The sequence below is a fragment of the Octopus bimaculoides genome, chromosome 4 (assembly GCF_046866305.1).
Source record: "Octopus bimaculoides isolate indiv1 chromosome 4, ASM4686630v1, whole genome shotgun sequence".
Lineage (NCBI taxonomy): Eukaryota > Metazoa > Mollusca > Cephalopoda > Octopoda > Octopodidae > Octopus > Octopus bimaculoides.
In genome coordinates this window covers 122,891,132-122,906,686 of record NC_142931.1, presented here as the reverse complement: position 1 = coordinate 122,906,686, position 15,555 = coordinate 122,891,132, and the positions used below count along the sequence as shown (strand labels likewise).

The 15,555-nt window shown below is 38.1% G+C and overlaps 1 protein-coding gene across 4 annotated transcripts in view; it reads right to left on the bottom strand.

Annotated features, from left to right (window-relative positions):
• The window catches only part of LOC106880303 (glycerol kinase 5), a 134,740-nt gene that overhangs the window by 30,030 nt on the left and 89,155 nt on the right, over positions 1-15,555 (bottom strand). For all 4 annotated transcript variants that reach the window (XM_052967407.2, XM_052967406.2, XM_089351332.1 and 1 more), the window contains 5 exons: positions 10,732-10,892; positions 5,833-5,926; positions 4,869-4,944; positions 1,499-1,592; positions 987-1,076 (listed from right to left, as the gene is read on the bottom strand). In XM_052967407.2, coding sequence (XP_052823367.1) covers positions 987-1,076; positions 1,499-1,592; positions 4,869-4,944; positions 5,833-5,926; positions 10,732-10,890 — 513 coding nt within the window. In that variant the 5' untranslated portion in view covers positions 10,891-10,892. The remainder of the gene's footprint in view (positions 1-986; positions 1,077-1,498; positions 1,593-4,868; positions 4,945-5,832; positions 5,927-10,731; positions 10,893-15,555) is intronic.

The following is a 15,555-nucleotide window of genomic DNA, read 5'->3' as shown; positions in this document are numbered from 1 at the left end:
AAAATCTAATTTAAATATCACACATTACAACAATATTTACGAAGATCCATTTATGGGTCTCAAAATATTCTAAAACACTATAATATATTGTTTGAAAAAATCTCACCATTTTGTGCTTTTAATGTCACTATTTCATAACCATGTGGCAATAATAAAAACCATTATTGCTATTATAATCACTAAGGTGACAAACAGGCATTTCTTCTGACTCTTTATACTCTGAGTTCAAATTTTGTTGAAGTTGGCTTTACCTTGCATCCTTTCGGGGGTCAATAAAATAAGTACAATATGAACACTGTGGTCAATGTAATTGACTTACCCCTCTACTAAAATTGCTGGCCTTGTGCCAAAATTTGAAATCATTATTATTATTGCAATGCCATATCACCAAAGATCTAGTTTTGCTTTTTATTTCTTTTGTGCCATGTTTCTGGTAATAATTTCCAAGCTGTAAGATCTAACATTATAGCTCTTTATTATCAGCATTATTAATGTTGCAGCCTTACAAAAGGTAGAGACTTCAGATTCACTTATAACACGTGTTTATTTCATCTCCAGAGCTTTTCTGTGATTGTAAGTTAGACCTGACCAGAATTTATTTTTCCATTGCATCACAATATGGTGAAGAAATTGCAAGTGAGAGGTGTCACCTCACAACTGATCAGAAGTATCCTCTTGTCAGTCTCAGTTTTGACAGCGTAGAGAATGACTGACTGGGTTGTTGACACCTACTACTTTAAGATATACATTCAAAGAGGTTTATTGTTTATGGATGTATATAATACAAAAAAACAAATAGGGAGATAGTCACTTAAATGAACCCAGATGAGATGGAACTCAAAACCAGAATTAGTCTAATTTCCATCAAGAATATAGAGGAATAAAATTAAAATACAGTAAGCTATTTAGTTTGGTGCTCTAGTGTTTTTACCATCTTAGTTATTGATAAGAAAAAAAAATTATCATTAGGAAATGTTCATTCTTACTTGAGGTGATAGGAATCTAAGAACACTGGCAGCTAAGTGTCGCGGACTTCTGGTGAATGTATGTAATAGCTTTGCTCCTGTGTTTAAGGCCTTTATAAATATGAAGAAAGAAAGATATATAAATGTTAATACCATCAGAAAGAAAAGAGATATATTATAAGTTAAAGACTTATTTCATTTCATTTTCTAATGTCCATTTTCCCATTCTAATATGGGATGGATGAATATATTATTGAGGCATTTAATGCCAGATGCTCTTCCTATCACTAATTCTTACACATTTTTTATGTAAGAGATCTCTTATTCCATGTCTTTGAAAGCACTGTGCTAGTGGATGATTTGTTGACAGGGAAAATGACAACTTAAAGGAAGAATTGCAGTGTACATACAGAATATAACCATTATGGTTATGTAATGAGAGTCTAAAACAAACTAATATGAAAATGTTAAAGAATGTAAGCTACTATACAGTACTTTACAAAAAGAAAAGAATGGCCATGTAAAAAAATTACCTTCATTGTGTATGAATGATTCCAGTCTTTGACATATTCTTTTCCTCTTAAGTCTTGCCAGGTGATGAAGTTATGGAAGGGTTTACCAGTCTCTCTAAAATTTAGTATGTCCAAATTTAAACATGAAGAAGGAACAAGACAGACAGTCAGGGCAAATAGTTAGGATAATACAAATTTCACAAAAGATTTCTAAAAACAAAAACCACAGGTTTAATATATCATTTTTAGTAACTATGATCAAAGATGATTTTATAAATATGAAAATAATAATTAACTGGGTCAACTTTACTAAATTATTGGTGTTTATTTTGTCTTTACATATTGGAGATGATGATAAGGCTCAACTGTCTCACAAACATCATAGACAAACAATCTGACTAGCTAACAAAGAACTCACTAACATATTACAGTCGCTCTCTCTTAGGCAGTACTGGCTTAAATATTCAGTAAAATAAGCCCATGTTTAGGACACCAAAGGAAGGGAGCACCAGGGAGCATTTTTTAGTGCTGGGTTAATTTTGGGGCAAATGGTACAATTGAACAGGGACTCCACAAAAAGAAACCTCTTACACACACAATAAATGAGAAAAGAACACACATAGACACACACACACACACCCAGAGTTAAATAGAACATGATTACAAATGTGAGTTAGTCTAGGTCTTTCAGTTGAAGCATATTAAACAACTATGTGACAAGACAAGCTGGATACCCTGTCTCTGCTGAGTACAGAAACAGATTTGTTACGCTGGATTAATTTTAAGAACTCAATCAAAGACCATATAATTAAAAAAAAATTAGAAAACTTCTAAAAGTATAAATAAAGTTATAAGTAAACAACAATTTGCATCTTTTGATACATAATATGCTGAAATGCTAGGTGACTTTAAGGGGAAAAACAAATGGAATAAAAGATATTTTGTTTCATAGAAATATTTCTTCATTAGGTTTTTCTTTAAAATACAACTCACAACCAACACTGATTTCTTTAGAAAAATTATTTGCAATGAATTTTTGTTTTTGTAGAAAATGTTTTATTTCTCAACACAGAATGAAACAGAAGGACTTAAATGTAAAAACCAGAGAGCCCAGCTGTGAGAAAAATACAAGCATGTAATGCATTCCTCCTATGCTTTTGATATGTGGAAAAAAGAAGCAGAGAGTCTCTTGATGGAATGTTCCAGTTTCTTTTTACTGCTCCTCAGAGAAGATGTACTCAGTTGCTTTCCACAATCAATAGCATAGAATATTCAGCTACTTTATAAAGTATAATCTGAGATGATACTTTAAGCCTGAGAGATGGCTTAGAAGAAAACTGCATTTTTAATCTATTAATTCACATTCAGCATTTATTATATTTAAATGTTTCAATGTTACATTTCATGGTTTGTTATACAGTGGAAAGACTGAGTGGGAATCATTGTTAGGCTGTGCTTAGAACATCAGTCAGCCTTAATCCAAACTTGCTCAAAGATATATTGTTTCTTCTTGTCTTTTCTATTACTTTACTCCTCTGATCTTGCAATTGCAATCCTTCGCTTTGGCTCTAAAAATGTAAACAATGAATTCGGTAGTTTCCGTGACCACATGTTGTCTTGTCAACTGTCAGTTGACCTCTGTAAAATTGGGAAGAGAAAGCTAATTGGTTGTGTGTGCATGCTTGTTCCTCTTTGTGTGTATGTATATGAGCATGCTTGTTTTTATGTGTATGTGTTTGTATGCTTGTTTTTTTTTTATGTATTTATGTGTTGCACACACACACACACAAGAACAAGCACGTACACACACAGAGGAACAAGCATGTACACACACCACACAAACAAGAACAAGCACATACACACAGATAGTGGAACAAAAGACAGAGGTCAACTGACCGAGTCAAAACAAAGGATCGCCCTTGCAATCTGTATAAAATCTATGTCCTCACTGCTATCTTTCATACTGAGTGACATCTCCTAGATCTCATATTCAATGTTTTGCCCAATATTCCTAAGAATTCTCACTCTGCCCATTTTTTCCCCTTTCTGTCACATACATCACAAACCCTGTTGATCGTACTGGTATAGGGGTGGGGCTGAGAAGGTAATAGGTACTCTTCCACTTTTACCAACTTAATAATTACAAGAAAATCTCTGGTGGAATGGAAGAAAAATTTCATTGACATAAGTTGATTAAAGTAAATAGCGTGAAACTCTATACATAATAGTAATTAATCATACATTGTTATGCAGTTTCATATTTTACAGTAATTATAAGTCAGTGATTCAAAATAACTCACTGCACAGTATAACAATAGAATAATTATAACTTGTTTAACCATCAAACTCTCCTTGAAATAACAAGGATATAGATTAACAAGAGAACCTCTCATGACAAAGAGCTGTCTTAAACAGCTAATCTCTCTCAAATCACAACCCATCCCTTTAAAAGAGAGAGACATACATGGATTATGTGATTCTAGATATACTATTAAAAAAAAAACAAAAAAAGGATGGGATAATTATAGGTGATACACCCTTGATCATACATCTGTTCATTCAGGGCTAACCTCTAACCTCTAACAACTACAGTCTAGCACAATGCTTCACAACCTTTTTTCATTTGTGGTACACTTATATTCCTTTCAAAATTCAGCAGCACACCTGAACTAAAAATATAACTAAAACTATAGAGAAAAAAATATTCAGGTTATACTGTGGCTCACCAGTATGCCATGGTATACTAGTTGCAGAACACTGGTCTAGCAGAATTTCTAAAGTTAAAACCACAGTTTTTCTACAAAAAAAAAAAAAAGCTATTTTTGATTTATGACTTTCCATTTGTTAATAAATAAACCTCATTGTTAGTCCTATTTCCAGATTCAGGTCCTAAAGTAAGCTGACATTTATTTATCTCTCTATATATAAAGATGAGAATGTGTTTGTGTGTGTGAATCCCTAAAACACAAGAACTACACAACTGATTTCATTCAAATCTACTCTTTTGTCCAAATGATCATTAGTATTGGTAGGTACGTTGAGTCCCGTGGTTAATATATGAGAAAAATATAGCAGTATCACCAGGTATTACAAACTCACTGAATTCTATTTTCACTGATATATGTCTATATTAGAAAACTCAGTTAAACACAAACATACTAAATTATACCAGCCACTGCTAGCACAGAAGTGTATTTTCTTTAATTAGTATTATTGTTTCTTATATAATAGTGATGGATTCAATGGATTCACTGGAAAATATCATTGCTGAGTAATGCCCTGCATAACATACCAGTCCCTGTAACCAATTCCCAATCAAACCTATTTGCCATTTCCAATGACTATTGGTCTATCCAAACTACTCACCTGTCTTAAATACAGTCAGACTTACCTGTCCCAAGTAATAAAAGTGTTCCTCTGTGTTGCCATACCCATGCAGGTTATCTGGCTATAAGTCAATCCAGAATCTATAAAGGAAATAAATCACAACATTTAAAAAGAGGACAAGCTTCATAGTAACAGCATGTTGCTACAGTCTTCCTCTACACAGGAGAATATAAACATTATTATGTACATAGGCAATGTTGTTGCTTATATCCAGATCAATCCAAACAAAACAGATCTATTATCAAAGGCATTCCAACTGTCACCACTCCATCTTTTCAAGAGTGTGTATATATATATATATATATATAGGACTACATAATCCAATATGTTCTTTACTTATTCAAGATGGTACAGTTTGATTTGAGGGAGATTAGGTGCTAATTCTAGTAGGTCAACCACTTACATACAGGTTACTTTTGGGCTCATATAAACATAGTCCTTTCCACATAGGGAACTAAAGAGGTTATGGCTCTGAATTAGCTTTATTTTATCAACAGTTGCTGCTATCCTTTGTTGTTGTTTAATCCAATTATTTTTTATCCAGATAACCAAAGATGCTACAGCACTGATCATCCTGTTTATTTTCATTTAGTGTGTCTAGGACTATTTTATCCAATATGTCCTTTTCTTCATATAGATGGTAAATGTGATGTGAGAGAGATTTGGTAGCTATTTCTGGCATGTTCATAGTGACCATGTAGAGTCTTCCTCTTTGGTTCATCATTCCCTGTGTTTTTATGGATGGTGAGATACAGAGTTAACAAACCAACAGCCAAGCATTCTACTTATATGTTCTCAAATAGCTCTATGCTGCTGGGTACTGTTTAAGAAGGTGATATTGTGGACAGATAACAAAATCAAAATGATGCGCAGTCCAAGGTGGACATGGCAATGCCATACAACATGTTGAGAAGGCCTTCTGTAATAGAGATAAATCTTGATAGTTAGACAAATAAAATAAAACTTACTTTTTATACAGCCATCTAGACAATATAGAACTTGATTGTACAATGTGTCTGGTTCAATCTCACAGAACGTCGGCTGAGGATGAAGTACTTTTGCCTGAAGTGGGGGTCAAAGGAAAGTTCAGCAATCTTTAGGGATTAAAATTTGGTAAAATGTATAAAAAGAAAACAAAACAAAAACTATCTTAGAAAAATCACTGTTAAATAGTGGAAACTGTTTTTCTTGCTAATGATTTTAACATCCACTTATCCACACTAACATGGGTTGGTTGGGTCAGCAAATTTTTACATTTACATTTGAATTGACTGAGTAAGTGTTTCTTTAAATCATTGAGCATCCTTCATACAACTAAACACACAACTGAGAAGTGGAAGAGATATTTCTGTGTTGGTATATACAAGTAAATTTGTATTGTCTGAAACACCAGGGGACGTAATTTGAACACAGTTTGAACTTACATACCTCAGGTTTATTAAAACAGCTTGTTAACTATTTGTTTTGTTAAAAGTCTGCTAATCACTTGACATCTTAAGAACCCATTAATCACTTATAAACCACTGAGTCTATTAAGAAGTGAAAGCTTTTGCCATTTGTATGTTTGTTGAAGTCGATAGATTAGAACAGGTGTTATACTGAACTACAACGAGGCCTTGGGTTACAACTTGGGCTACATAGCTCTAGCTAATTTGATCTCTTTAGATGATAAGTAAGTACAACTCTGACTTTATATATTTACAAAGTGACCATAGGCAAGACAAACTACAGTATTTACCCCTGTCTATCTAGATAAAAGCAGATACAACTGACTTTGCTTATTCCAATCTATTAGATGTAAAGCAGCCACAACTCAATTTTGTTGTAGCTTTTTATATTTTGTTTTATGTAATCCTTTTATTACCTTATTTCTGTTAAAATACACTGATTTTCATTATTTACATTAGATAGGTATTTGTCCTCATCTTGTTTGTTGTTAACATGTTTTGGATGATATACTCTCCAGCCCTCATCAGGTGTCTTGGGGAAATTTCTCATTCCTAAGAGAACCCATTTCTTGTCACCATTCTCTATTCAGTCCAAAAAAAGGTTCTTTCATGAGACATGACAGCAAAGAAGAGCACACATTCACTCTCTGAACGCGATTAGACTCAGAATGTTTGTGAGGAACCCATTGATCCAATTTGCTGACTTTTCTAATGGCACGCAGGTACCAATGTATGGTTGAATGACCAAATTCAAGCTTCTCTGTTAGTTCCTCAACAGTTACGATGGGATTTTGTTCCACCAGGGATTGCAGGACATCTTCATCGAGCTATAACAGATCTTCCAAGACAAGGCTCATCTTCTAGGCTGTAGTTTCCAGCTCAGAATTTCTGGAACCACCGTTGACACTGGCTTACACTTATTGTCCAATCCCTGTATGCTGCATTAATATTCTTTACACTTTCTGATGCATTGTTGCCTTTTTTGAACTCATAAAGCAAAATATGTCAAATATGCTCACTTCAATTATAGCTTTGACAAAATAAACTTAAAATCAAACTGCACTCTTCAAAACTTGCAGTAAAAATAAGCACAAGGTAAAATTATAACCTGCTTTTATAGCAAATTGATGCAGGTAGTTTATCCCATCCACCTCCAACTTCTAGTTTACATAATTTGAAAAAACGCATTATTTATGGGACGACCCAATATAAATTTGCAGGCCCATCAAAAGATCGAATGGTTGACACATGACTGTTTGTTGTGCAGCTTCATGTCAGTCCTGATTGTCCATTAATTGCCATAGTGCTACTAAAAAGATAAGTGGTTCAAACTATGATAATAGAATTTAATCTTACAGCCATTACACTTCCTCCAGTCAAATAATTCAAGTATCCATGCTGGCATAGAGTTGAACAGATCTACAGCACAGTATGTTTGGTATGTCTCTGTTCATCTCGGTCCAGCTGCATCTCATCTAGAAAACCAAATCTTTTCAAGCTTACACTAAGTAGTCTTCATTCAATTTGTATCCTAAATTAATGTAACCTACCTCAATCATCTCACAATATTTTCTTATTGTCAGTGCAATCTTCCATTGACAATATACAGCTGTTCAGAAATTCAGAAAGTTGCATATGAACTCAGTATGCATATGCTTGTATGTAAGAGCATGTGTGTGTGTGTGTGTGTGTGTGTGCATGCACGCACAGACACACACACACATACACATATGTATTTTGCTAGGTAATCCAATGAAGAAGGTGAATGTCCATAGATCATGTAGACTTTTCTGTATGATAAATCAGAAAAAATTTGGGTAAAGAGACATGGCAGATGTTTAATTTGAACTTTTGAAAGGTTTTCTTTGCTCAAAGTGTAGCTTCCAAAGCGCTGCAAGTTCAGGGAGATGAAAGTTTGAAAAAAAAAAAAAAAGTGTCAAGTATATAGTTTTAGGAAAGGGTAGAGAAAACTTAGCAAGAAGTAAGAATAAAAATGAGAGGCAGGATATGTTGAGGGTGTGGGTGTGAGAGTCAGTTTAGTATCCAAACATAATTTTAATTTTTTCTGTAATAATATACTTTTAATTCGTCTTTGATAAATAATTACTTAGTATTAATTGCCAATTATATATTCTTGCTCACACACACACACACACACACACACACACAACATATATATATATATATATGTATATATATATATATATATTTTTTTTTTTTTTCTTCTGTTCTGTTTTTCTTTTAAAGTTACTAAGAGGGCCAGTGGCCATGACATTTCAGGTTGCGGAAATTGAAGTTCAGTTTTAACATTTCTAATTTGTGGATCAATGATTTCAGGAAAAACATGGGCAAAGAAAGAGAGGATTCCAGATGGTTGCACTCCAGGGTAAAAAGGAGAGGGGGAAGTGTTTGGTACAAATCTTGGAACAGTGACTCAGTGAGAGAGCACAATGGGAGAAGGAAAGCTAAGTAGGCTAGGTGGCCCTCGATGGAGAGGGTGTGCAAGTCACTGAAGAAGTGATAAAAGAAATGAAAAGAAACAGCAATAACCAGCACATTCAGTGGCTGAATGTGCTGATGATTGCTTTTCAATCAATGATCTAACTAATCACGTGATAGCAAAGCCCTGAGAACTCTCAAAAACATCAAATGGTACCATCACATTTCCAATAAAGAATTGCATGTGCACATGCATCAGCCTGCAGCCTTCTCACCTCATACCTATCTGCTGCATGCACTGGTATGGACATGTCTTCTGCCTCCCACCAGATCATCCTACAAGAGCTTTACTCTCATTCAACACAGCAACTGCAGGCTGGAAGAGGCCCCGTGGTAGGCTCCATACCAGATAGCTGGATGTGATTAAGCAAAATCTCCAAAGGCTTGACATCATCTTAGAGGATGTAGAGAGGCTGGTATGGGACCACCAGCGATGGGGAGCACTGGTGGACCTGGTTGGCCCCACACACAATGATGCCTCTGGGACCATCAACCAAGGATAACCCCAGCCCCATCAAGCAAGAGCATGAAGCAAGCAAGATTGAACCAATGGGTATTACAGTCTGATAGATGATGAGCAAATGAGGGCTTCTCTACATGCTTGCTCTGGTCAACTTGCTAAAATAGCAGACAAATCTTTCTCTCATCTAGGCTTAAAAAAAGGGAAGGATACATTGGATAATGTAATCCCTGATATAAAGAAAACAGTTAGGATGGTCATGCCTGAAATGACTTTTAGTCTGTTCAATCAGAGCTGACCTGTGACTTAACAACAAAAGCCGAATAAATGAATGTCTACACATCCTTCAGCTAATTAAGAAAAACTGAACAGTGAAAGAGTATTTGAAAACCATTACACAGCTATAATAAAAGCTAAGCGTAGTGTGTCTTGTCTAAGGGCTCAGCACCTGGTAGCAGAGTCAACTCATCATTTGATGAATGAGTTATTCAGATGCTCTTAAGTTACAGAGAAATGAAAGAGATGAGGAGAGGGGAGAGAGTGAGTGAGTTAGAATGGAGAAAAGACAGAGAAAAATGGCCCAAAGCAACAAAGATAAGGGTTAGGTTTGAGTAGAAGTATAGTTCTGGGTGGGTGAGTGTTTGTTTTGTATGAAGTGGGGAGGTTCTAGACGTGTGAGGTGGGGACTCTAGACAGGAAGAAAAATGCAGGGAGTGGTTCTGGGTAAAAGGTGGTTTGGGAAAGGGGTAAGGAGATGCTTGCTAAGTGGGGCATTTCTCCATGGGGAAGTGGGAACATCCTGCAGATGTTGAATAGTTAGCAGAGATTATGAAATGAGATAGGGATAAAGATAAATGATGATGATGATGCATGTAAATATGTTAAATATGTAGACATACATGTTTTTGCTTAACCCAAAGTATGTGTGTGTGTGTGTAGTATGTATGTGTGTGGGTATATATATATATATATATATATATATATATATGTATGTATGTATGTATGTATATATGCTTGCATCATGTATGCAAACATATGTATGTTACATACATTCATGTATATATACACATAAACACAACATATGCTGCACTGATTCTGGAGGAGGAGGTAGAAGAATGGACTGAGAAGAAGCCTCACCCAGCTCAGTGCATGAAAACAGTGATAGAGAGAAGATGAACCAGAGAGGGGGAGAGAGGGGAGAGAGAAAGAGAGTGGGAGGGGGAGAGAGGGAGAGAGAAAAAGAGAGTGGGAGGGGGAGAAAGGGAGAGAGAAAAAGAGAGTGGGAAAGAAAGAAAGAGAGAGAGAGAGAGAGAAAGAGAACGGAAGTAGGAAGTGAGTTATTAATATTGGTACCATATCACATAGAGGAAGTTACTTATTAATTATATTGGTGCCGTAAACAAATTAAATGGTAGTCACAAGATCATACAGAGTTAAGAAACTTGATATCGATAACTAACCTTCGTGTGAAATGAACCTACAATGTTAATATTCCTATCATATACGTAAGCCCGTATCATTGTGGTGCCGATATCCAAAGCCAGGACGTAGACTTCTTCTTCAGACACATCCAGCTTCTCAAACAAATTTGCGATATTCTCTTTCTTCGTGTCCTCCATCTCTAAAAGTATAAATACACAAATAATAATAATAATAATAATAATAATAATAATAATAATAATAATAATAATAATGAAAAAAAAAAAACGTGCTAATTAGAACGACTCATGTACTGAGAAGAGCATTATCGCTGTGAAAACATCCATTCATGAATTTTTTTTTCTTCTTAAATACATGTTTTACCTGTGAATTTGCGTGTGTAAACTGGGAATGCATACAATGAGCTTCTCTGCCCTAGGTGTATGGAAAACACTCGGCGAGAAATGGAAGAAAATTTGAAGAAAGAAGAAAAAAAACAACATAATAATAATAATAATAATAATTATTATTATTATTCCTTTATTAACCATTAAGGAAAACATTGTGGACAGTACAGAACAAATAAATAATAATAAAACAGTATTATCAGGGACAGCTAGAATACTTAGGAGCATTCTTGGTATCTAAAATTACTTGTTGTAGTCTGATGTTAGGAATTTTACTTTTCCAACAGTTCAACTTGTTGTCATCATCATCATCATCATCGTTTAACGTCCGCTTTCCATGCTAGCATGGGTTGGACGATTTGACTGAGGACTGGTGAAACCGGATGGCAACACCAGGCTCCAGTCTGATTTGGCAGAGTTTTTACAGCTGGATGCCCTTCCTAACGCCAACCACTCAGAGAGTGTAGTGGGTGCTTTTACGTGTCACCCGCACGAAAACGGCCACGCTCGAAATGGTGTCTTTTATGTGCCACCCGCACAAGCCAGTCCAGGGGCACTGGCAACGATCTCGCTCGAAAATCCTACAGGAGCCAGTCAGGCGGTACTGGCAACGGCCACGCTCAAAATGGTGCATCTCATGTGCCACCCGCACAAGAACCAGTCCAGGGGCACTGGCAACGATCTTACTTGGCTTGCCGGGTCTTCTCACGCACAGCCCATTTCCAAAGGTCTCGGTCCGTAGTCATCGCCTCGGTGAGGCCCAATGTACGAAGGTCTTGCCTCACCACCTCAGCCCAGGTCTTCCTGGGCCTACCTCTTCCACGGGTTCCCTCAACTGTTAGGGTGTGGCACTTTTTCACGCAGCTATCCTCCTCCATTCTCACCACATGTCCATACCAGCGCAATCGTCTCTCTTGCACGCCACAACTGATGCTTCTAATGTTCAGCTTTTCTCTCAAGATACTTACACTCTGACGGGTATTCACATTGACATTACACATCCAACGGAGCATACTGGCTTCATTCCTTGCGAGCTTACGTATGTCCTCAGCAGTTACAGCCCATGTTTCACTGCCATGTAGCATGGTTGTTCGTACGCATGCGTCATACAGTCTGCCTTTTACTCTGAGTGAGAGTCCCTTTGTCGCCAGCAGGGGTAAGAGCTCTCTAAACTTTGCCCAGGCTATTCTTATTCTAGCAGCTACACTTTCAGCGCACCCACCCCCACTACTAACTTGGTCGCCCAGATAGCGGAAGCTATCGACTACCTCTAGTTTTTCACCCTGGAATGAGATAGAAGTTGTTTCCTGTTTGTTTGCAGTCTTTATTGCACCTGAACATCTGCCACAAACAAAAACTAACTTGCTAGTTAACCTGCCTTTGATGTTGCTGCACCTCTTATGTGTCCATAGCTTGCACCGGGTACATCTTATAGAGTTACTACCTACTCCTTTTCTACATACTGAGCAGGGCCATCTACCTGAAGGGGTTTGTGTTTTATCTACCTTCCTACTTATTAGGATTTTGGTTTTAGCTAGGTTGACTCTAAGGCCCTTCAGTTCTAGACCTTGCTTCCACACCTGAAACTTCTCCTCTAGTTCTGATAGTGACTCCGCAATTAGGGCAAGGTCATCAGCATAGAGGAGCTCCCAGGGGCAACCTGTCTTGAACTCCTCTGTGATTGCCTGGAGGACTATGGTAAATAATAGGGGGCTGAGGACGGAACCTTGGTGGACCCCTACCTCTACCCGGAATTCATTGCTGTACTCATTTCCAACCCTCACCTTACTGGCCGCATCTCTGTACATGGCTCGCACAGCTCTCACTAGCCATTCTTCTATCCCAAGTTTCCTCATTGACCACCAGATAAGGGATCGGGGGACCCTGTCAAAGGCTTTCTCCATGTCAACGAAAGCCAGGTACAGAGGTTTATCCTTGGCTAGGTATTTCTCTTGCAACTGTCTCACTAGAAATAAGGCATCAGTAGTGCTTTTACCTGGCACGAACCCAAACTGCATCTCATCTAAATTGATTCGCTCCCTAATTAGTTGGGCTATGACCCTCTCTGTAACTTTCATAACCTGATCTAACAGCTTGATGCCTCTGTAATTATTTGTATCTAAAGCGTCCCCTTTACCTTTGTAGCAGTTGACTATGATGCTGCTACACCAGTCATAGGGTATGACTCCTTCGTGTATCACCTGGTTCGTAATACGGGTGACTAGGCTATAGCCAACACTGCCAGATATTTTGAGCATCTCTGCAGTGATTCCTGATGGGCCGGGGGCTTTCCCGGTCTTCATACTCTTAATTGCTTTATCTACCCTGGTACTATCAACTCGGATAGCTGGTCCCTCTATTGGGTCGACATAAGGCAGGCTCTCTTTCTCCCATTCATTCTCTTTATTAAGCAATCTATCGTAGTGGCATCTCCAGACCTCTTTCTTTGCATCCTCATTTAATGCAAGCGTACCATCATCCATGCGAACACATTTCTCTCCTACAACATCACTATTCTCTCTCCTACACTGTCTTGCAACCCGAAATACCTCGAGTCTTTGGTCCTCACGGCGCAGAACATTGGCAAATCTTTCCTTATCTGCTTCCCCTCTGGCTAAATAAACCTGTCGCCTAGCCTCCCTTCTGGCACATTGGTACAATTCCCTGCTACCACCGTTCTTCCAGTCCTTCCAAGCTTGTTTCTTTTGTCTAATAGCCCTGTCTACCTCCTTGTTCCACCACCACGTTACTCTGGGTTGGGCGGGGACCTTACACCACCCACAAATCTGGTCGGTGGCTTTCAACAGGTTGTCCCGCAGAAATCTCCAATTGTCTTCCACGTTGTATGATGCTATATCCCCTTCTATTTCGTTAAATGCTTCAAGTAACTTGTCTCTAAGTCTCTGTCCGTTTGCAGGGTCTTTAAGCTTCCACACCCTTCTTCTCCAAGCCTGTCTAATTCTGGGCACCCATTTTGCCTTGATCCCAAAGTCGCTAACTACTAATCTATGTTGTGGGGTACATTCTTCGCCAGGGTAGGTTTTGGCATTTATAAGCCGCCCTCTTTCCCTATTTCTGGCGAGGATGTAGTCGATTTGGCTAGAGTGTCTGCCGGAGCGGTAGGTGACTAGGTGACTGGCAGGTTTCCTGAAGTTGGTATTGCAGACCATAAGATTGGTTGCATCACAGAACTCCAGCAGTCTGGTTCCCTCCTCGTTGCGGGAACCGAAGCCATAGCCTCCATGTATGCCATGGAAGCCCCCAGCACGACGTCCGACATGACCGTTGAAGTCTCCAGCCACAAAGAGAAGGTCCCTGTCACTCGTCGACGAGGTAGTTTGCAAGAGGGTGTCATAGAATTGGTCTTTCAGACCATCTGGTAGCCCAGGTTGAGGTGCATAGGCTGAGATGACAGTAGCTAATCTATGATGAAGCACTAGTCTGATCTTAAGTACTCTGTCACTTACTCTAACGACCTCGATTACCTTATCCACCCATTTCTCCGCTAGAAGTATTCCTACGCCCCCGACCCCGTCAGTGTTCCCTGCCCAGAAAATCTTGTACCTGTGTTCTTTGCCTGTGAGGAACCTTGCAGAACCTCCTCTCCATCTTACTTCCTGGATGCAGCACATATCTACGCATCTCCGTTCAAGCATCTCAACAATTTCACCAGATCTACCTTTCAGCGTGCCGACGTTGAGAGTGCCAATCCTAACAGTATGGGTGTTGGGGGTGTGGGCCTGTAGCCTGGGAAGAGGAAAAGCAGTGTCGTGTACCTGAAAAGAAAACTTGCAATTGGAAGAATTCATAAGCAAAACATTACCTACAACCTGCAAACATTTCTCAACCTTAATGCGCTACCCAAAGGTAGGGGAGAGGATGGCCAAGGCCACTAGATGGGTTCCGGGAGACAGCCGAGGTTGACAGGATGACAAAGGGATGAACTTCCAGTGGAGGGGGCGGGATGACAGAGGAATGAACTTCCGGTGGAGGGGGTGGGATGACAGAATGAAATAATAACAATTTTTAATACAGTCTCAAGAAAACCTCACATTTTGTGGGAGAGTGTCATTGATTAGATCAACATCAGTACTAGATAGTTTTTTTGAAATTTTATATTGTTAGTCTTACAAGGACAAAAGAACATTTTAGCCTGGTAGGATTTAAACTCAGAATTATTGAGGTAAATACTTAACCCATTACCTACCAGTGATCTCATATGAGATCACTTAAAAATTACAAATTTCGTAATTATCTGTCAATATTTACACATATCTAAGCTTTTTGCTATATCTACTAGGTATATTTCTCTGATATTCAAATGAGGTTTGCTAATTTTTCACCCAATATCTCGCTTCATCATCATCATCGTTTAATGTCCGCTTTCCATGCTAGCATGGGTTGGACGATTTGACTGAGGACTGGTGAAACCAGATAGCTACACCAGGCTTCAATCTG